Genomic DNA, 23,046 nt, shown 5'->3' with positions numbered 1-23,046 from the left:
TGTCCTAGTTCATATGATGAACTAACCTAATACCTCAGCCAAGTTTCATTTGAATTTGTTTCATAATTTCTACATGATGCGAAGTTGAGATACAAATTCACACATGTGCATATAATTTTAAATGCAGTTATGGTTTGCTTGGTAAAGGTAAAACAAATGAATAGTTAATTCAAGCGGGGACAAATTCAACGAACTATTATCAACATTAACTGATCTTGAGTTGGTTGTAATTTTCTTTAATTTATATAGGAATACATATAACATACTGCACATAGAAATGATCAAGCAAAATTTAAAATACCTTGATTAATTATGATTATTATATTATTGACTATTGTAGTATAGACCGGTCGCAACTCGCAGTTAGCATTAGCAAGAGACAGCCCTTTCTCGTAGGTCGTAGCCGAACGTAGCTATGAAAATTGAAGTTCATACATTAATGTTCTGTAATCGCTCTACGATAAAAACGATTAGGAACATTTAAACGTAGTTAAATGCTACACCGAGGTCTATGGTGAACTCGTTTCAAGACATGGAAGGTTAGATTTGTCCACAAACTCTTTTACTCGTGTATTACGACATAAGAGTTAGTGCACCAACGTTTACAGGACAATGTATATAAAACGGTTCGATTTCATCACCGCTTCACACATATTTGATCGTCCGAGGGTATGATTTTGTTCAGTGAGTCTTGAAACGTGATGCTAAGATGATTCTGTACTTGCTTGTAATATTGACTGTGCTGTGGACGGTTTTCTTTAAGTTGAAAAGGAGGCGAATGTATAAGCTAGCTGCGCTCGTACCTGGGCCTAAGGAAGAGCTTCCGCTGCTTGGGATCGCACACACATTCCTTGGGGATGCAGAAGGTAAAATACGTTTTCTCACACGGATTTTTAAAATGCTCTGATTTTAAAAATCATCGTCTATTTCTAATATGTAAAGTTACATATTAGAAATAGTTAATAGATGATGACACGATGACATCAGTAAAAAGATGCTTTAATATTCTTCATCAACCACCATGTTAAATTTGTGTTAGAAAATGTTATTTTCCTTTGAAAAAATATCATTATTTTCCATTGTAAAACTTTTCAAAATTAATCATATAATTAAAAGTTTTCAATATAATCATTTATTAAATAAGTTTTGTGGAGGAACTGTAGAAAAGCATATCATAATACAATTCAGAAATACTTCCTACTTACGATTTTTTTGTTTTGTTTGGTGTAATAAAGAATGATTTATAAAAGGACAAAATTAAAATTAAAACACTACTCATAGTTTTGTTTTATTGAGGTAAAATCGTAAGTAAAGATAAAAAATATAAAAAGTTGTCAGCTATAAAGATATAATATGTAATAGTATATTAATTAAATGTTAAACAAACATATTGCTATAAATAATAATTTGCACTATTTATTATAAGATTCCCATGGTAATAAAGCTTTGGGTTGAAGGTATAGCTCTTGATAACAGACGAAATGTAGAAAACTGGAAAGTTTAAGGCCGGTTGCAGAGCTTCACCGACCATCAGTGCGTACGTCAGTCGCGCTTGTCAATGTATGGAAATACGCGTGCGTTCGGTCTAGCTATGAACGGTTTTATGAATTGGATGTATATTAGACTACAAGCCCGCATAGGACAAAAATATGGGTCAAATGAACCACCAGGGGACATATCTAGAACGATAGCAGAGCAAAAAATAATAAGATTCATCACTATGCCGTCACTTGTAAGCTGTCCAACTGAGTGCAGATGAGAATTGAAAAGTACAGGTAGACTCGGTAAATTTTGGTCATATATTTTTGTACGGCATTCTTAACCATCGATAGATCCATTAAAAATAATAAGAAACCGCTCAGTGCCGTACAAAAATGGTGGTCCACCAAGTCGGAATTTTTATTTAATATCCGAGAGTTACCGGGGGTAAATTTGGTCATTTGACCATGTACGGCATCTGTGTCATACTATTGCTATACTGCTTTTAATCCATTATTCCGCAACGCCGTACAAAAATCATGGGGACAAGGGGAAAAAATCGAGAGTTGCAATCCCCTCTCTTTCCCCACTCCAGGGGGTCATTTGACACAACACGAAATAAATTTATTTTTAAAGTATTTTATGCATAGATAATATTTTTTCATGTGCCGTACATTTTCGTTGGTTCAAAGGGGAAAAATCTGAAAAAGAAAAAAATCCATATAACGGAATGTTTGCTTTATATTTTTATAATAAAATATAAATATACATTAATATTAAGAAGCTCGAGGTGGTTAATTATCACCTTGGAAATTGACAGTCAGGTGGAATGGACTCCGTTAAATTGATGAACTAATAAAAAAGATATGAACGAAAAGATGTGAATTATATGCAATCAGTCCATGAATACAGGTAAAGTAATATATACATATTCAAAATGTACAAGTAAAGCGCTTTCAAATGATACCAAACACTGCATATTTATCTTAACTTTATTTTTTTACTCTGTATGTTTTGTCCGCTAGAGGGCGCCACATTAGATTTTGTGAAACCCCATATAGCCTTTAGCTAGCTAGTCGCTGGTTATCCAGTGAACAATTCAGACGCTTCTAATGATATGTCATTTGTCGAATTCTGATAAGTAGTTTAGAAGTTACGAGGGAATAGATGAACATACATACATGACCTGTAAACAACCATAACCCTCCTTTTGCTTTGCCGTAGTTGGGTAAAAATATGTTAATGCCGTACTGTATCAAATGGCCATAAAGCACCCTTAAAATTGTAGCTTTTGTCGCTTTCATCAGCCTAAAAGATGTGGTCTGCACAAAAATGTACGGCATCGTTTTTTCCTAATTTATCTATGATAATACTATTTAAAATAACGGATAAAGTGTAGAAAACTATTATATTTCATTAATCTACGATGTTTAAACTTTAACAAAATTTCTGGTTTTGCATTTCTCTATAACTTTTTTTAGAACGGTTTCTTTTGAACGGCAATACTATACAACAATTGAATTTTACAATATCATGTTAAAAAAAAAGTTCCCGTACAGGGTCAAATGACCTTACAGCTCTTCATATTAAGAATTCGATGAAATTAAGATGATTATTGGTATACATTTAAAAGAACAATTATTTTTTGACGGCATTGCTTTTAATAGTACTTTTGAGTGCTAGATAATGTTTTGGAACCGAAGCCGTACTTAGTCAAATGACCCCCTGGAGTGGGGAATGAGAGGGGATTGCAACTCTCGATTTTTTCGCCTTGTCCCCATGATTTTTGAATAATGGATTAAAAGCAGTATAGCAATAGTATGACACAGATGCCGTACATGGTCAAATGACCAAATTTACCCCCGGTAACTCTCGGAAATTAAATAAAAATTCCGACTTGGTGGACCACCATTTTTGTACGGCACTGAGCGGTTTCTTATTATTTTTAATGGATCTATCGATGGTTAAGAATGCCGTACAAAAATATATGACCAAAATTTACCGAGTCTACCTGTACTTTTCAATTCTCATCTGCACTCAGTTGGACAGCTTACAAGTGACGGCATAGTGATGAATCTTATTATTTTTTGCTCTGCTATCGTTCTAGATATGTCCCCTGGTGGTTCATTTGACCCATATTTTTGTCCTATGCGGGCTTGTAGTCTATATGTCATCGGCTCGCTGTACAACCGTTTGCTTTCGCAGCAAATTAGAAAAATTAGAAAAAGATGTTGTTTTTATTAGATTTAATTATACTAATTATAACAAATGTGATCACATTTCGTTACTATATATGTTAGTTGAGTGTGTTATTGTTAAAAAATATTTGTCTGTGTCTATGTGTATGTGATAAGGAAAATCCCTAAAATTACTCACACGTAATTTTTGGATGGCTTTTAAGAAAAAAAGTTTGTGTACGTGTGATATTAATGTGTTTTTTGTGATACTTTTTTATAAAAGCTTCATTTTTGACTAGATGGAGTTATGCATTTAAAATGCTAGTTTTAATTACTACATTTTGTACATATTTTAAAGTTTGATAAATAAATAATTCTCATAATATGTTCTAATTTTAATTCTTATTTATAGGTACAATGTCATCCTTACAGTATTATAGTTATATCTCTATGCAGCATGGAATAATTCGCGCGTGGCTCGGTCATATTTTATATTTTAGTAAGTACCGTACATATAAGAAAAATAATTAGTATATTATTTTTTTATTATATTAAGTACATCAAATTATGTTAAATTTTTGCTTATAGTAGTCAATTTCCAAACATTTAAAAAGCATACATATTGGAATCAAAGAAAATTCGAGCGATCTCCGGCTTAGTGAAAATCTTTATTTTTATATTATGTATAGAAATAAGGTCTGTTATTTACATAACTTACAATTAAAGAAAGGATTTCTTAGATTTTTGATTTATTGGCTTTGAGTCCGCTTGGATTAGGATATAAATTTTAATATGAATTTGGTTTTTGTATAGTTGTCGTCGACCCCGTGGATATTGAAATGGCGCTGAAGACGTTTATGGAAAAAGATGATTTACACAGATTTATTCGAAAAGTCATTGGTAATGGAGGCATTTTTGCACCAGGTTGGTTAATAGTTAATAAATGAAATAAATAGTAAATAGTTTTATAATATAAACCTTGTACAAAACCGCCTCATGCTTTACAACGGTTTCGACAGTTTCTATGCACTATAGAGAACGTTTTTAAAAATCTAAATTCTTGATGACCTTTGGTAGTGTAATAGATCTTCAGTTCTTTTAACTACTAATTCGGTAATTCAATTGGATATTCATATTCCATATTGTGCGAATTCATTTCTTCTTCATAGACATATTAATATACGAGCAGTACGACGTATAATAATTGGTGAAAATGGCGTAGCGTAGGCTACGTAGAGGGAAGAATGATTGCAAAATCACTTAATTCGAGTTTAGCCAAATTATATTTTTTTCTTTTCAATGATTTGAAAGACATTTAAAGCCTATTAAAGAATTATATGAACTGTTAAGTAACAGTAAGTTTTATTACAGTATCAATTTGGAGACGAAGACGCAAGATATTAACGCCAGCGTTTAGTCCGAAAATTGTGGAGAAATTCGTAGCAGTATTTTCGGAGCAAAGTGAGAAGATGTCAGAAAATTTAGCGGAGTGCGCTAATGGGAAAGAGTTTAGCGTTTGGTCGTATTTATCGTCGTATACTCTTGATGCGGTTTGTGGTAAGTTTATTATTATGTATTTATGTTTTATTCCTAAACATTATTTTATTATTAAGAAACAGAGATAAGTAAGACCTGTCTTTACTGTGGCACTAGAGCCAAGAGTTACTACGAGTTGTGTTTATTTAACTATAACCACCAATTTCAGCTTAACAAAGGCTCATGACTTTTAGCTTTAGACGTGCCTTCTTTAGCTTTATTTTCGTTAGATGGCGCCGTTGTTAAGACAAGTTCTGTTTGATATTCAAGTCTAGTTTATTCCTGAAAGGAATAAGGACGGTTTAACATACAGCTGTGAAATTACATATTCTTTGATTCTACGTAATTATTTCATACTGTCATGTTACATTTTAACGTGAAGTTTTGTTCTATATATTGAAAACAGAAACTGTGATGGGTGTGAAAATGGACGCACAAGGCAAATCGGTATCCCCGTTCCTGACGTCATTGAATACTCTGCTAAATGTGATCTGCGAAAGGATATTCCACCTGTGGCTGCAACCAGACTGTATCTTCAAACTGTTCCCACAATACAAAGTGCAAAAAGACGGTATTGGTGTGCTACACAGCTTCACTGACGATGTGTGTATCAGAATTATTAATAACTTTCATTCATTGAAATAGAGTTAACTCAACAATAATTCTGGCTTAACGTAACCAAGTACGAGTTCAAATATTTAATTTAAATTTTAGATACTAATAGTCTAATGTGTATGCCTTAGGTGTATGTTGAAATATGCAATTTTAACGATACATCAAAAACTAGGTATTACAAATTATTTATAAATACTATATAATCATATATCTGATTTACAAAACAGGTTATATGTAAAAAGAGAGAAGAATTGAAAATCAAGAAACAATCACAACCTGAGATTGATAAGCAATTGGGTAAGTTTTCTATAGTGTAAACCGATATTTACCATATTACTTATATACATTTATAACTAGTACATAATCATGTGCTTATTATATGATTCGGATATTAAATGGAACAATTCTAATGATTTTTGGTTCGTTAGTACGTTAGTCGAAAATAACATAAGGAAATTGAACAACATCGAAAATAGAGCTTGCAATGACACAGCAATGAGCAATTATGACTGCTTGGGTGGGGTTGGGACAAACAGATCGTATAATACTTGCTTTCCGCTCGCGGCTTTGCCTGCGTAGCTTACGTAGGTACCCGTGAGATTACTGAGAAATCAAATTCAATGAAAATCGGTTCACTGGTTTAGGCGAGAATATGAGACAGACAGAGTTACTTTCCCATTTAACTTAGGATGAAGAAATTGATTTGTAAAACGATTTTAAAATGTTACAGATTTGCAAGACTACAAAACAAGAAGTTTCCTGGATATGTTAATCAGTTTGTCCGGCGGAGAGAGGGGCTACAACAATGTGGAGCTTCGAGAGGAAGTGCTTACTTTGACGGTGGCTGGGACCGACACATCTGCTGTTGCTATTGGAAACACCTTGAAAATATTGGGGAAATACCCGAAAGTACAAGAGAGACTGTATGCCGAGTATGTTCTTTTAATCTTCTTAATTAATATTTTGTGAAACAGTAATAATAAATATAGTATAATAAGGGATTTATATATATTAAGATATATAATTTTAGGCTAACAAAATTTGCTTTTTTTTAGATAGATTTTCTTTAGAGAAATACATTTTTCAAAGAAATTTATTGATTAAAATATCAAGGGATCTTAGTACCATTTCTTTTTCATGAATTTTCGTTTAGAAAGAGAAAATATATAATGATATAAAATGCAAACTATATACGAAAATTTTGTATTTCAGACTTATAGAGGTATTCGGCGAGACAAAACGGCCACTAGTCAAAGAAGATTACGCCAAATTGAAGTACTTAGATAGAGTAGTTAAAGAGACTCTTAGATTATTTCCACCTGTACCTTTTATTATAAGAAAAGTATTAAAGGACTCCAAATTACGTATGTATGACACAATTTTTCCCTTTATATTATAGACCTAGAGGCTAGAACAATAAGAAAATAATTTTAACTCAAACCTCTTACTATCAAAGCACTCGTTGATAATAAACGACTAAATAAATTGTTCATCGTATTTTGAAATCAGTCTCTCTGATTTATAATTGTCTACTAACCTAAGAACTTATAGTTAGTTTAATATCGGGTAACAAGGGGAAGCAATTGTACCACTTTTCCTACCATACAGTATTTAATAGAGTTTGTATAATTTGATATTTCATTATTCAAAGCATTTAGTAATAAAGTTAACAAAAAGTTTATTCATAAAGTGCTATCGCAGCTCCTATACATTTCATAAGTTAAATAATGTTTACACTATACATAAAATTAGTAATTGGTAAAATTAGGTAATAGAAATATTTTGATGCCACATTTTCGTGAAGATTCATTATTATAACATTTATTTTACAGCATCTGGCTACGTTTTGCCCGCTGGCTCTGGGGTGGTAGTGTCCATATGGGGTGCTCATAGAGACCCTAAATATTGGGGTCCTGATGCAGAGAACTTTGATCCTGACAGATTCCTTCCGGAACGTTTTAATATGGCCAACTCTTGCAGTTTCATGCCTTTCAGTAATGGTCCAAGAAACTGTTTAGGTAAGCTCTATTGCCATATCATTTTAATATAAAAGAAAAGAATATTACAGGAAAAATAATATTTCAGATTTATTATTAAAAATAACTAGTACGCAAATCGCTTCAAAGATTTCTTCTTCATCTGATTCTATTCACTTCAATTCAGATTTTTATCAAATAAAGTTTTGATGTATTTTGTTTTTTACGAATATTGTTTATTTTGTTACGAATACATTTTTCAGGATACCAATACGCTCTGATGTCTGTGAAGGCAGCAGTGTCGGCGATTATCAAAAACTACAAAGTAGTGGGCATAGAAGAGACCAGCCCTGCGCCTAAGATGAGAATGAAGCTAGAAATAATGATGAAGGCAGTGGATGGATACCGCATAGCATTAGAAAAACGGACCTCTTTATAACATAGATGATTATAAGGATGGTTCGCGGCTTAACAGTGATACTAGGACTTTAATAAATAAAATTTAAGTTATTTACTATGCGGGTGATGCTGATGTTGTAAATTATAAAAAATACCTATTACAAGGTGGCGTGGCGTGGTATTCGTGGCGTGTATGAAACTTGTAGGTACAATAATATATATACAATTGATATACAGGTTATATCGAAATGACAAATGTTATAATTAATTATATCTATCTAAATTCGTAAGAATCGTAAAGAATAAAGATCGATGTACTACTTCATTTATTTATACAAATGTATGTGTATTCATTTGAAATAACAAGTCTTATAATTGTGTTATTATTTCTTTATATTATTTCATCAGAATATAAAGCAAATAATAAAAGCTGTCACTAAAATATGCATGATCCGAAATTTATACAGACACAACGTCCATGTAATTTATTTTCTGTAATTATGTATTATTGTTAATATTATGAAGTTATTTATTGCTAAGCAAATCGCTTAAAATAGTAAAGAGTATAGGAGTTTTTTTTATATATTAAGCAAATATTATTGCTGTCGTTGTTACACGCATACTAATTAAGGCACTACGCGATTTTCCGACATTTAGTCAGTTTTTGTGGTCACAGATGTGCGGAATAAAAATTTATTTCTTTTTATAATTTCATTTTTTTATTCTCAAATGTATTTTATGTATTATCTTTTTATAAGTACGGATAAGGAAGTCTTTTTCAAAATAAAACATTTACACATATTGGTTTACAACTTTTAATACTAATTTCTTGGTAACCATTAAAACAGTTTAAACATTTTTTTAAATAGTCTTGTCTTACTTACTTGTATTGAATATAATATTATATTCTTATGTATGAAATAAATAACTATACCACATTATACCAAATTTAACATGACCTAATTGTGCATACAATACAAAATAAATTAAATTTCGTTTCTACCTATATTTACAGAAATATATTTATGTTTAATTGCTTATTTCTCACGTAATTCTAAAGCCACTTCATAACCGTCGACGGCTTTCATCATAACATCCAATTTGACTCTTATGTTTGGTATAGGACCTTTCTCTGGTTCATCGATGACCTTGTAACGTCTCAGGATGGTGGAAAGTGCAGTCTTGATAGATATCATCGCGTATTGATAACCTGAAAGTATTAGGTATTTTTAAAACATTCAACTTACATATTTACTATTCAAATCAAACTTTTTGATTCTCCGTTTGGAGATGTCTTAATTGATTTTGCGCGTGGCTTTTTATTTGGTATTATAAACAGGTTGAAAACAAGTGAGTTTAATTCAGCCTCTCGTGCTAATTTGTTATTTTGGTATATAGGCTACAGCACTGTCAATAGAATTATCATCAAAGTCTGTTCAGTTGTTTAAAATTACCTATCCTTTGGATAATTATTTAAGCAAGTTTTCAAAACAACAAAATTAGTAGGAAAAAAGCCAAATAAGTAGGTAACTTTAAACTTACCGAGACAATTACGTGGTCCATGGCTAAACGGTATGAACGAACAGGGGTGCATTCCTTTAGTTCGCTCTGGCAAAAATCTGTCCGGATCGAAACAGTCTACATCTGGACCCCACACGTTGGGGTTCCTATGGACACCGTATATGCTAGCAACTATGCCTGTACCCTTCGGCAGAACGATGTTTTCATCTGAAACACAAAATTAAAATTTAATACATTTTATGAAATAAACATTATTGTAAAAAACAACACCATATAAATAGTTAAAGTAAGGATGTCTTCTAACTAAATAACTCATAGTTATTTAGTTAGAAGACAAAAAAGCAATGGTACGATTATAAACAATAAAATACAATTACGTTTCATAAAAATTGAAGCAAATTGTGAATCCGAAAAATGTCACTGTATGCGCTAGGCGTAGAAAATTAATAAATTAATTTCGTTTGTTTCACTTAATAGAAAAATTGGTGGTGAATTTGTTTTTAAACGATAAGACAAATTAATAAAAAGAATACTTACTCAATGGTGACTCTTCTGTGGTAGTTCGTATAATTAACGGCACTGAAGGATACAATCTTAGTGTTTCTTTTATAACCCGTTCTAAGTATTGAAGCTTTGGTAGATCATCTTTATCTAAGAGCCGATCTGAATCACCGAATACTGCGTCAATTCTGTAAATAGACTTGTAATACAGTTTTTGCTAATACAATAAGAAATAGTTAATGTCTTTTACAATAGATTATTAACATTATGGTAGAGGTGGTGTGTACTATAATGGAAGATAATCGTAGTGTTTAAATTCTGTAAAGACAGGTGACAACTATATAAAAGGATTAGAAAAAACTCCAATATATTAATATGTATTTGATACTTGATTATAGCATTGCACAAACTATTCTCTTAGTTCCAATGAACCGAGGCTCCGGCTATATTTTTACATCAAAATATAGCCGGAGCTATTAATAAGTCAGAAGAACTGTATTTGGCAATATCACAACTAGATAAATCACACAACATTGACATCATATGTTTAAGTGAAACGTTTATTAAAAAGGGAAATGAACAGTTACTTAAATTACCAGGATATAAGTTAATATCATCATTTTCTCGTAAACAAAGAAGAGGTGGAACATGTATTTTGGTTAAGCACGACATTCCATGCACCAATCTAGACTTTATAAGGGATTATGGTTGCAATTTATTTTTCGAATGTTGTGGTATAGAATTAAAGCACTTAAATACAGTGATAATTTGTATATATAGAATCCCTAGTCAAAACATAAATATTTTTATAAGAAACCTTCAGGATATATTACAAAGGATTGGACTTAAAAATAAAAAAATAATATTATGTGGAGATTGGAATATTGATATTCTTAAAAAGACTAAGTTTTCAGATGAACTCATTACTTTACTACAGAACTTTAATATTGAATGCTTAATAAAAACACCTACTAGGAAAAATGCATGCATAGACCAAATAGCAACAAATATAAAAAGAAATGTGAACACAGAAGTACTACACCTCGGTTTGTCAGACCATGAAACGGCACAGATATTAAAAGTTAGTATGATAAAGCGCAAAACAAATGTATCCTGGTTTGAAACAAAAAGAGACTACTGTAATGAGAATATTCGTAAATTTTGTGAATGTATGTCATCGTTAAGCTTCTCTGAAATACATGAATTTAATAACTTAAATGAATGCTTCAATGCTTTTTATGAAATATTCAAACTGTTTTATGATCTTTGTTTTCCTATTATTAAGATAAAGAGAAGTACAGGAAGATCTAATCTTAACTGGATAACAAAAGGATTGAAGAAATGTTGTATACGAAAGCGACAACTTTATCTTAAAAATATATATATAAAAAAAATGTATACTCATAGTTGGAATCATTATGTGAAATATAAAAATATACTAAAAAGGTGCATTCTTAAATCAAAACAAATTCAAAGTGAAAAATTTATTAAATTGGCAAAAAATAAAAACAAAGCATTATGGCAAATGATATCTAATAATATTAATGACGAAACCAATATTACAGAAATTGAAGAGATTGTAGTTAATAATAAAATATACGACTCAATGAATGAAATTTGCGAACAGTTTAATAATTTTTTTATTGACATCACAAATCAAACAAAATTTAATTTTGATGTAAATGCCATAAAAAAGACTTTGACTACAGAAAGTTGCAATACTATTTTCTTAACACCTACAAACAGTAACGAAATTTGTAAAATAATAAAATCACTTAATAACACTAATTCAGTAGGAACAGATGGAATAAGTACAAAAATATTAAAATCATGCAGTGACCATATTTGCGAACCGTTGTCTTTTCTTGTAAATTTATCGATGGAACAGGGAACTTTTCCACACGCGCTGAAAACATCAGTGATAAAACCATTATTTAAAAAAGACGATCCGAAAGATATTAAGAATTACAGACCGATAGCGTTAATACCAGTGATATCTAAAATATTTGAAAAAGTAATCTTAGAAAGAATTAGAAATTATATTGATAGAAACAAGATCTTATGTAAAGAACAGTTTGGATTTAGGAAAAATAGTTCCACTTCATTAGCATGCTTTGATATGGTGAAAGAAATAATTCAAGCCTTCATCGAAAAAAAACCCGTAAGCGCTATATTTCTAGATATGAGCAAGGCATTTGATTTTGTAGACCATGAATTACTCTTGCTTAAGTTAGATAAATATGGTATAAGAGGAATTGCCAAAGAATGGATTGCTAGTTATTTAAAGGATAGAAATCAGTTTGTGGAAATACAACAAATAGTAAATCAATCAAGAAACGTATATAGATCAGTAAAAAAAACTAATAGATCAGGTGTACCACAAGGAAGTGTGCTCGGCCCGTTTTTATTTCTCTTGTATATTAATGACCTACCGAAATCAGTGAAACACAAATCAGTTTTATTCGCAGACGACACTACCCTAATTGTTAAATGTACTGACAAGGAAACGTACGAGAGAGATATAAATGAAGCAGTTAAAAATATTGTAAAATGGTTAGAAGACAACAATCTTAAAATTAACTTATTAAAAACTAAAATAATTCAATTTTATACAAAGAATTGCTCCAAAATAAACCTAAATATAAAGTGTGATAACCAAGTAATAGAACAAGTAGATCATCATAAATTCTTGGGTGTTTTGTTGGATGAAGGTCTAAAATGGAACAAACATATTGATTACGTTTGTGACAGAATTAATCGTTTCGTTTACGTATTACGGCGTTTAAGAGATACTGTTTCTATGAATGCAGCAATAAATGCTTATCATGCCTACGTTTCCTCTGTACTTTCGTATGGAATCATTCTTTGGGGACAATCTTGTGATGTGCGGAAGGTATTTGTCTCACAAAAAAAATGTATCAGAGCTCTGTGCGGTTTGAACCAAAGAGACAGTTGTAGACCTCTGTTTAGTAAATTACGGATCCTTACTTTAACTTGCATGTACATAAGAGAAGTATGTTTATTTGTAAAATATCACCCGGAATACTTTAAGAAGAAAGGAGAAGTAAATTCGCATATGTTGACAAGATACCAAAACAAATTACATTTCCCAACGTGTAGAATTAACAAAGCTAAAAACAGTGTAATATTTATGGCTATTAAAATATATAATAAAATACCGGACAATTTCAAGGAACTACCAGTAAATTTTTTCAAAAATAAACTGACGAACTGGTTGATGGTGAAACAATTTTATGACATTGAAGAATTTATGACTTTTAAGTAGTGTAAACTGAATTGTGTGTGATAAGTGTGTGATATAATCGTGTTAATCGTAGTGCGTTCGCGTAATTGTGAAAATTGAATTGTGTGTAGGTACATTTAAATAATTAGACTAATCAACTTTCTTTTCAATATTTGCACACCCAATCAATGGGTAGAATGTATTAGCCACATAATATTGTAATTAAAAACATCTATAATTTGTAACTACATTCTTGCAAATAAATATAATTTGAATTTGAATTTTGAATTTGAGGACACCAGGACGATCGATGGTAAAAATGCACAAATAAATAAACTTACTCGTCAAACACTTTCTGTTGTATTTCTGGATATTTTCCCAAAAGTTTGAGAGTGAAGCCCATTGTGACAGCCGACGTATCTGTAGCGGCTAAAATAAACGTCAATACTTCTTCACGTAGCTCCAGATTTGTGTAGCCTTCCGAGCCTCCGGACTGAGATATCAAGAGATCCAAGATGGTAATATCCGTATTTTGCAGTAAATCTGAAAATTGTATGAGTGATGTTAGTAGATTGATATAAGGAACACGTTTGGTATATGAGATTGTGAACGGAAATTTACCTAATCTCTTGATGTTCGATTTCTTTTGATCCGCCTTAAGTTGTAACTTCTTCTTACTGATAACCTTAAAATATTTCAAAAGTTAAAAAAAAAAAAAATTATAGAAATACTTAGGTATATTTATTTTCTACTTATTGCAAATAAACAAGTATTATAAGTACAAGACAAAAAAACTGAATTTACAACAACTTTCACAATAATATATTATATTTTACGAAACTATTGTATTGTGCTTTATCACTACATAGTATAAAACAAAGTCGCTTTCTCTGTCCCTATGTCCCTTTGTATGCTTAAATCTTTGAAACTACGCAACGGATTTTGATGCGGTTTTTTTTAATAGATAGAGTGATTCAAGAGGAAGGTTTATATGTATAATAACATCCATTAAATAGTGGAGAAGTACTGTTATTTTTGAGGTTTCTAATGTGATGTCGTAAATAATTACATTTTTTCCGCTTACATTGCAAACGCAGGCTGAACCCTACGAGTTTTATCAAAATAATGTACTAAGTATTGTACACATTGAAAAGGTCTACAGAAAAGTCCGTGATGGTATATGTCTATCTCTTATGGATAACCCACAATAACTTTTTTTTGTCATTTACTTTTTACGAAAAATAATGGCTAATTTTCGAAGCGATTTTAACCAATACAGCAATTAAATCAATTTAATCCTTAACCAATTAAATACCTTGAATACATTGTTCATTTAATATAGATCTATATGGCCCTTTACACCGTATGATTTAAGTGAATATTTTCGAAGATATTACAGATTTAACAATTGCGGGACATAGCGTTTGCGGCGGTACCGGCCGGCCGCCATTGCACCCGTGCGAAGCCAGGGCGGGTCGCTAGTACGTAATAAAACGTTGTGATTATATGGAATGAGCTAAACTTTCATACCTCATCTGTAAAGTCGTGTATAATTTTCGTTGCTTTCTTCAATTTGGTATACTGGGGAAAGAATTTGTATAACCAGTCGGGTTGGAGCCACGGATGAAATATTCGTTCACATGCGTATTTAAATGCGTCATTTGTGGCCGTTAATATTGGGTTTTCATAATCATCTTGTGTATTTAAGGGGACACCCATAGCCGTTTCTGTAATAATTAAAACGTAATGAGAAAATTATGAAGTCTATCACAGATATATTTTTGTCATAACATTGTATATAAATACGCAATGTTATGATAGTTATCCTTTCAGGACTAGTACTAAATTCAGGAAATGTACAATGTCTCAAAATGCACAGTTGCATTGCGTTTGTGCCACATTCGAAAATTAAGATGACTAAACTTGTGTGAGTTCAGATTATATACTTTACTAATGCTCATAGATTAATGTTAAAATAAATCAAAGATTTGTTATACATACCCATTACAGAGTCAAGATTATAAGCATTTATATGGGGCCATATTTTAAATTTCCCAATCCCCACTTTAGGTTTTAGCAAGTGGGCTAACTTGTCACTTTGCTCTGCGAAAACGTGGACAAAACTAGAAATTATCTTTGGGCTGAAAGCTGGTACTGCAACTTTTCGGCGTGGCTTCCATATAGAGACTGTAAACAAACATAGGATTTAATTTGTTAATTTACTATGGCATTGAAATGTTTTATAGGACATTCCTTGGCAACCCGCCTCAGCACAAACAAAAACTCAAACATATGATATCTTAGTTTAAATTATGTTATCTATCAAATGAAGTGTTATAGTCTAAGATCCCACTGCAGGATTACTTCGTTCATAGTTTTTTTGATGAAACCAAAATTTTATGTATATTAATAATTAGGAGAATATTATATCGACTAGATTTCCAGTCAAAATTTGGCCGGAAGCATTTTTAATTAATATTCATCATATTTAACAGCCAGCAACCCACTTTTGCCGCTTTTGCCCGCGCCTTTTCTCGTCGATTTTAACACAGGGACAAAAAATAAAAATGCATCATTAAATTTATTATTTATTGAATGTGTATGAATTTTTAAATTACTTTTTACTTTACTCAACTTTTTACTTTTTATACCTACTTGGTATCCTTACAGGATAAAGGAAAATATATTCCCACTTGAAGATTTCATGCACGGCTACAGGGTATTAATTTCCCACCATTTTTTAAATTAGAAAAAATAACCCAAAGTAACAGCTTTCGTACGTTATTTTGTTTATATTTGATAAATAACACGTTCTTCTTTACGAATTATAAACAATTGCATATTTACAGGAATTTTTCTGTGCGTAGATCAAAAAACTATCTTGAATTTCGGGAAAAAACGGTCGTTTTAATTAACTTTTTACTTCGATTGTCTACTGACATTCACAGTTGACGTTTAGAAAGAAGTGTTGCTAGAAAAAAATTAAAAGAACTATCTATCTTAAGGTGCGTTCCTTAAATGTTACCGTATCTTTAAAAATACAAAAAATAATAATTAATTTGTGGGCAATGCCGAGGTGGGAAAATAATATCCCCATGGCTTATTAAGGGTTAATTAGGCAACCATATATGGTAATTAAAAGAAAAAAAAAAATAGCTTTAATTTGATATATGATTCATAAATGTGCGTTATGAACGTGTAACGTATAAATTGATTGAAATCATACCTGTTTGCACTAGGCTGCGAAGGGGATGCGGCCAGATGAAAAACGGCAACCGCGGTTTTTTAGAATCTTTATGTAATTTGCCGTGATGTAGACTATAAATAACAAGTGATCGGATTTTTTTTCAAAAAAATCGAAGGGAAAAAATTTAATTAAACATACTTGCGGCCAAATTTTGACTGGCAACCTAGTCGATATATATTCTCCTAATTATAAATATTACTTACATAAAATTTTGGTTTCATCAAAAAAACTATGAACGAAGTAATCCTGCGGTGGGATCTAGTACTATCACGATACCCTTATAGAATAAATTACGACGTATTATTTTCTAATTTAGTTGTATATTTTAAGAATGAGAAGAAGAAAGAAAAGGTAAATAATATACATAAACATGGTGTTGTCAAAAATCTCACCTGGCGCGAAAATTAATGCATTTCCGACGAAGAATCTTAGGAAACGGTGCAGATTGTCTTTTTCTAAATTATTTTTCAGAACCACCTCTAATGCCGCTGGATCCGTAACCACTGAAGAAAAAAATAGAAATTTTTATATAATAAATTGGTATTAAAACTATAAAATATTGATACTAGAACACAACTCGAGTGGGAAACTATGTATTACCAAAGAATAAGCATTAATAACAGTACGGACAGACGTAATACACGTATCTATTATGTATACCTAATGTGTAATATTAACATAATAATTCTCAATCAGCCCGGAAGGTAATAATCCGGTTTTTATGAGTGAAGTGAATGCATTAATATTTTATTTTTTTATTTGATAAACTTTCCGGTTTATTGGAAGGAAAGTTTAAGGAACTCTTATATGTAATAAAAATAAATAAACACTAATTCTAACATTTATTTTGTATATTATTGTTTCATAATGCATAGCAATAAAATTATTGTAAGTTTAATCTTAATATATATAAATCTCGTGTCACAATGTTTGTCCTCAATGGACTCCTAAACCACTTAACCGATTATAATAAAATTCGCACACCATGTGCAGTTCGATCCAACTTGAGAGATAGGATAGTTTAAACTTTAAACATGTAGGTACCACGGGCGAAGCCGGGGCGGACCGCTAGTTGTCTATTATAAAATTCTTATAACGTTATGTAGATATGCGCATTGCACATACATAAATCATTTTTTGTGTGTTCATGTTTTTTTTTCACATACATTTTTTATGACTTGTGAAAAATCTAGTGATCAATTGATAAGTACGTAAAACTTTAAGGTAAAATGAAGGTTTTTTCCTGTAAGCAAACTAGAAAACAACTTAAATTTTCTATCCTATAATTTATTTTACTAATAACATTCACAAACAATTCAAATAAATAGATGGGTGGGAAAGAATTGTTTTTGTAAACAAAAAATATAATTATACATAGTATTTAAGTGTATGATGATAGTTACGAATTACCACTTATTTTTTTAACTTAGGCAGAGTCGGGTAACTGACAATACTTATTATAAAGGTAAAGGTTTTTGGAAATAATCTTACTTAATGATTTTTCTTAGTATGGAATATAAAATGCCTGTAGACCCATGGTCTTTCGTAGTATCATGGAGGCGGTAGTTACCTAGTGTTATTTTACAATATAATATAACTGTATTCATCAATACAATATCTTTACTTACTGAAATATAAGAAGGGTCCAAGCCACGCTTTTGTTATACCTCCAAAGTGTGTTGTAACCTTGCTGTACTCTACCATCTTCTTCATTATATCTATAAGAAATATATTTTCTTCATAAATTAAGATATATGTAAATGTAATTTCTTTTACTATGTCGATATATTAGATTGATAAGTGAATATGCATGTGACGTCCATTAATTCTAAACGCGTTATACAGGTATTTTTTGGAAATAATTTAAACAAGCATAAAATAAAAGTAATAAAAATAATTTGGATTTCTGGTTCTATAACTGGCTTAAAATTCATTTTGAATATCTAAAATCTAGTTCTATTAGGTACACTAAACGTGCCATATGAGATCTAAAGTTTTATCTCAATGCAATTAGAATATGTAGGGAATGTAATAAATATTCATTGATGAATAAAAATAGAGTTTATCTCTCTTATAAAGGGTGTCCCACCGTCGGTATTCTATGCTCAATGGAGGTTATAGTTTTGCATACGCTAGGGTGTACACCCATAACAACTAACAAGCAACCCGCCCAACTTTGCCACCCGCATGTGAGCTATCGTTTAATATTATGATTTCATAGACAAAATGCTCACATTAGAGAAGCGTTATATGCCGGCTGCGCGAAGCTAGAGAAGAAAACATGAATTTTAAGGAAAAATTTTTGGCGTAATTTTTTTGTTTAAGTATTTTTTACGTGATCAGTGTATGCAAGAGCGCAGCTAGTATTTTATAAAAATAAAATATATAGACATTAGATTCAGTTACGACTAGCTAAAATTATAACTTTTTAAGTTCAAAACCACAGTCAGATCGTCAGAGTATATTATTAACATATTATTGTGATATCTAGTAATGAAATTAAAATATACTTAATTATTTAATATACAGGGTGTCCCACTTTTGACATACTAAGCGCGAAGGGACTTGTAGTTTTGCATACACTGATGAAACTAACTGAAAAATTTTTGCTAAGTTTTTCCTGAAAATCCATGTTTTGTTCTCTAGCTTCGCACAGCCGGCATACACCGCTTCGATAATGTGAGCATTTTGTCTATGAAAACATAATCTTAAACGATAGCTCACGTGCTGGTGGCAAAGTTGGGCGGGTTGCTTGTTATGGGTGTACACTGTACACATAGAGTTTTAAGAATTCATCTATTTGAAAAAAAAATGCGTCTGGAATTTTATAAGTATTTTTTACAAACTCAGCGTATGCAAAACTATAACCTCCTTTGAGCTTAGTATACCAACAGTGGGACAGCCTGTATAAATTAAGTCATATTGAAGGGATATGGAAGTTGACTTGATTGATTTGAGATTTTGTCTATGAGGCATGTGGATTTAATCCAAAACCTTAGAATTGTTCGATTTTGTTTATGATCACGTAGGGTTTTAACTTTTAACCCTATCAGGAACTATTATTTTCCAGTTCTACCAAGGCCCGTACGTTTTGGTGCACCTTAATTTAATTCACTAAACTAAAGAATTATAAGTATTATGATCCACACTGAAACACTAAAACCACAGTTGACAGATATATACTACGTACATACAGTTAGGAAACTAAGCCCCCCCCCCATGAAATTATGACGTATAGCTATAGGGCTGTTACTTTTTGATATTTAACCGACTTGAAAAATAAAGGAGAAGGTTATCAATACGGCCTGTATATTTCTGTTTGCTTTTTTTCACAGTTGATTTTGTGGTAATTTGGAGATTAAAACCCGTCAAAATACAAAAATGGTGTAGCCTAAATATGAATTTACAAGAAGAAACAATCCGAATTAATACAGCTTGTAAAAGTAAATACGTTTTTATCAGTGCTATATTTCGAAATCTAGTTTTGTTATGGACGCCGAAGGCTATTTAATGTACCTAAATTATTTATAATGCTTGATATTTGTATTATACATACATTCAATAATTATAATAACTAAATTATTTTTAAAACGATAAATTAAATTAAATTAAAAAACACAAAATATGCAAAAATAAATTAAAATTATTATTATACGAGCATAGAACCTCTACCTTTTTGTTTTAGGAAGAAAAAGAAAATAGTTTGACAGGCTTAGTGCTTGACAAAGTGGAGACGCCACGTATCGATAAAAATACAATAATTATAATATCTATCTTTTTCTTCCCTAATATTTACGTAATTATGCACATAAATTTAAACAAGATTTTTTTAAGGTTTCCTTTTTTTATATTTTCGTGCTCTTCTAGATTGCGTAAAAAATAGATGCGATCTTTAAACAGACTGGACTCCTAATAGGTACTATTTGTAGCTATCATTTTGATAGAAAATATGTCAACATAATATAAAACTCATACTGCCATATCTATAGAAATTAAAAAATAGTCTCTTTTTAACTTGTAGTCAGATATGGTATTTACAAATATATTTATTGAAAGGGCTACAAACTGAAACAATCGATATTTATTTAATGTGAATTGACATCACTTACATTGACATAAACTTTTTTCTATACTATATTCAAAATCTGTGGATGTGTCACCCGCTACTATCGATCCCCCTCAATACCCTTGTAAACACGCTTGATGGGGGGGGAGCCATTTCGAACATTTTGTATGAAGTTTCCTTACTGTATGTATCTGTATATTGTGCTAAAACACTGATGAGTAATATAATAAAATGTACATACGTTCAGCACTTCCTAAAAGAAACACGGAAATCCCAAAGATCGGAATGTCATCTGCATTCCCTTTCACATGTTTTATCATCGCATAGATTCTTCTATTTTTGTAACGATATAACACATAACATAAAATTGGTAACAAACAGTAAAATAAAAAAGAAGCCATTATTGTGCTTCTATGCGTAAATCTGATGTGACACTGAAAAAGCTATTATCGGCTTGGCTTATATATATAAAATTTATCTAACCGCAATTAATGTGAAAACATTAATTATAATATTGACCTTTTTTAGTATGCCATAAATTAAAAATATTTTGCATAAAATAATATTAAACCCAAACTATAGAATACGATAGTAATTACTTACTTAAGTCATTAAATCTTTACTTTTTACGTGTTGACCAAGACAATGAACTAAAAAATGTTATGATAATTTGTTGAGAAATAAGTAAAAAAATATATTTTAATATTGTCTACTAGCTGGTGCCTGCAAGTTTTGTAGCATGGAGTTACTTATAAGTTAGCGAGGGAGTTTAAAAAACAGTTGGGAATTATTTATTAATTATAGATAATTAAATGTGATAAAGTAAAAGTAAATAAAGCTAGCGACTTATTATTATAGCTTGGTCTTAGCATGATGATATATAGCCCATATTACTCGTACTAGAATACTAGTGGATAATGTAGCTTTCGAATGGTGAAAGAATTTTTAAAATCGGTCCAGTAGTTTATGAGCCTATTCATTACACTCAAACAAACAATCAAACAAAGTTTTCCTCTTTATAATATTAGTGCAGATGAAGTTTAATAAAAATTAAACATCATTCGGAAATAGATGTTGCTGTAGCAAATTTTATTGAAGTAAATATTTATTACTCTCTGAAATTTGCAAATGTCCTACTATCACGGTACATGATATACAGATTGGTATGTTCTCAGACACACACACATACAGCATTTCAGTACGAAATCCTAAAAAATAGATTGAAAATTTATTAGGTTCAATTAAGTATCATGTCGTGGTTAAGAAAGAAAAAGGAGCAGCACCTCAACATATATTTATTATTTAAACGGTTTAATTCATATAAAAATACATTCGTACATAATTTTAAATACTTACCATACCTACACTTAGCGTCCTGGTAAATCCGGCAACATTTAAAGGCAAAAGCAGCAATCAAAAACTAATAAGATTGTATAGATATATACATAAAATATCTTCGAAAATATATATGAAAGAGTAACCAACATAAAGCAAAGGGGGATACGTTATAGGTAACAAACCTTCTCTGTTATAAATATTTAAATTTATTTTTTAATCAATCGATAAAAACTTTGTATTTATATTTTCAACAAGATTAATGTCAATATACCTTAGCCATTAAATATTTTCTATAATTTATAGATACTACAAAAACGAAATGAAATAACTAATTTTTATTATTTAATAAAAAAGACGTTCTGTATTCGCGCAAACTGTAATTCGATTATTTGTTCTCTTGATTATTGAGGGACAACTCATAAGTTAATTTTTCATGAGAACAACAAAAAATAATTTTCTAAATCGGTTCAGCCACTCACGCGTGATGTTATAACAAGGGTCATGGGTATTAGTTATATTATAAACGTATTGTACTAGGTTGATCCAAAAGTAATGATAATTGGGTATTTCCTGTGCACATAAAAATACAAAATAAATGTTTTTGTTTACTCATGTACTCACTAAGTTATCACAAAAAAATCATATCAACCGGCCACGTTTCCAAGTATTTAAATTAATTTAACTGTGAACCGTGGGTGCCAGAATGTTTCCCGACGAAAAGAAGAAACAACGATTCGACATTTAGAGGGTGAATTTCCAAATTTTTTATGAGACCAGGATAATTTTTTGTCACGATTTGTGATCATGGACGTTACCCGGGTTCACCATGTTTATGCTGAAACCAAGAAACGATGCGAGTGACGATGAAGAAATTCAAAGGGAAAATTAGTGGGATTGATTAAAGCGTTATTTTGTTGGGACGCTGAAGGAATAATTATGGTGGAATA

The 23,046-nt window shown here is 31.0% G+C and overlaps 2 protein-coding genes across 4 annotated transcripts; one reads left to right on the top strand and one right to left on the bottom strand.

Moving 5' to 3' along the window:
• Positions 1 to 669: 669 nt before the first annotated feature.
• Positions 670 to 8,329, top strand: LOC149484759 (cytochrome P450 4c3-like). Its single transcript, XM_089700404.1, has 10 exons — positions 670 to 866; positions 4,069 to 4,155; positions 4,470 to 4,580; positions 5,028 to 5,213; positions 5,599 to 5,795; positions 6,035 to 6,104; positions 6,538 to 6,739; positions 7,020 to 7,171; positions 7,640 to 7,825; positions 8,047 to 8,329. Exons 1-10 carry the CDS (start codon positions 710 to 712, stop codon positions 8,220 to 8,222), a joined length of 1,524 nt encoding a protein of 507 aa, XP_089556530.1. The 5' UTR covers positions 670 to 709; the 3' UTR covers positions 8,223 to 8,329.
• A 661-nt stretch (positions 8,330 to 8,990) lies between these two features.
• On the bottom strand, positions 8,991 to 21,195 carry LOC149484758 (cytochrome P450 4C1-like). 3 transcript variants are annotated; one of them, XM_089701021.1, is made up of 10 exons: positions 21,003 to 21,191; positions 18,324 to 18,413; positions 17,088 to 17,198; positions 15,450 to 15,635; positions 14,979 to 15,175; positions 14,070 to 14,133; positions 13,790 to 13,991; positions 10,241 to 10,392; positions 9,725 to 9,910; positions 8,991 to 9,392 (listed from the first exon to the last, which is right to left on the bottom strand). In XM_089701021.1, the coding sequence occupies exons 1-10, from the start codon at positions 21,160 to 21,162 to the stop codon at positions 9,220 to 9,222; spliced, it is 1,521 nt and encodes a 506-aa protein (XP_089557147.1). In that variant the 5' UTR covers positions 21,163 to 21,191; the 3' UTR covers positions 8,991 to 9,219. The 3 variants fall into 3 exon arrangements, with proteins under 3 accessions (XP_089557147.1, XP_089557145.1, XP_089557148.1); XM_089701019.1 differs by having other exon boundaries at positions 13,790 to 14,133; positions 21,003 to 21,195; XM_089701022.1 differs by lacking the exon at positions 21,003 to 21,191.
• Between the last annotated feature and the right edge of the window lie 1,851 nt (positions 21,196 to 23,046).

The sequence above is a fragment of the Colias philodice genome, chromosome 11, assembly GCF_061535455.1.
Source record: "Colias philodice isolate Cphi_HAF_F1 chromosome 11, ilColPhil1 Martin Lab GWU primary, whole genome shotgun sequence".
Classification (NCBI taxonomy): domain Eukaryota; kingdom Metazoa; phylum Arthropoda; class Insecta; order Lepidoptera; family Pieridae; genus Colias; species Colias philodice.
The sequence above is the reverse complement of the archived record's forward strand: the minus strand, read 5'-3'. Positions and strand labels throughout refer to the sequence as shown.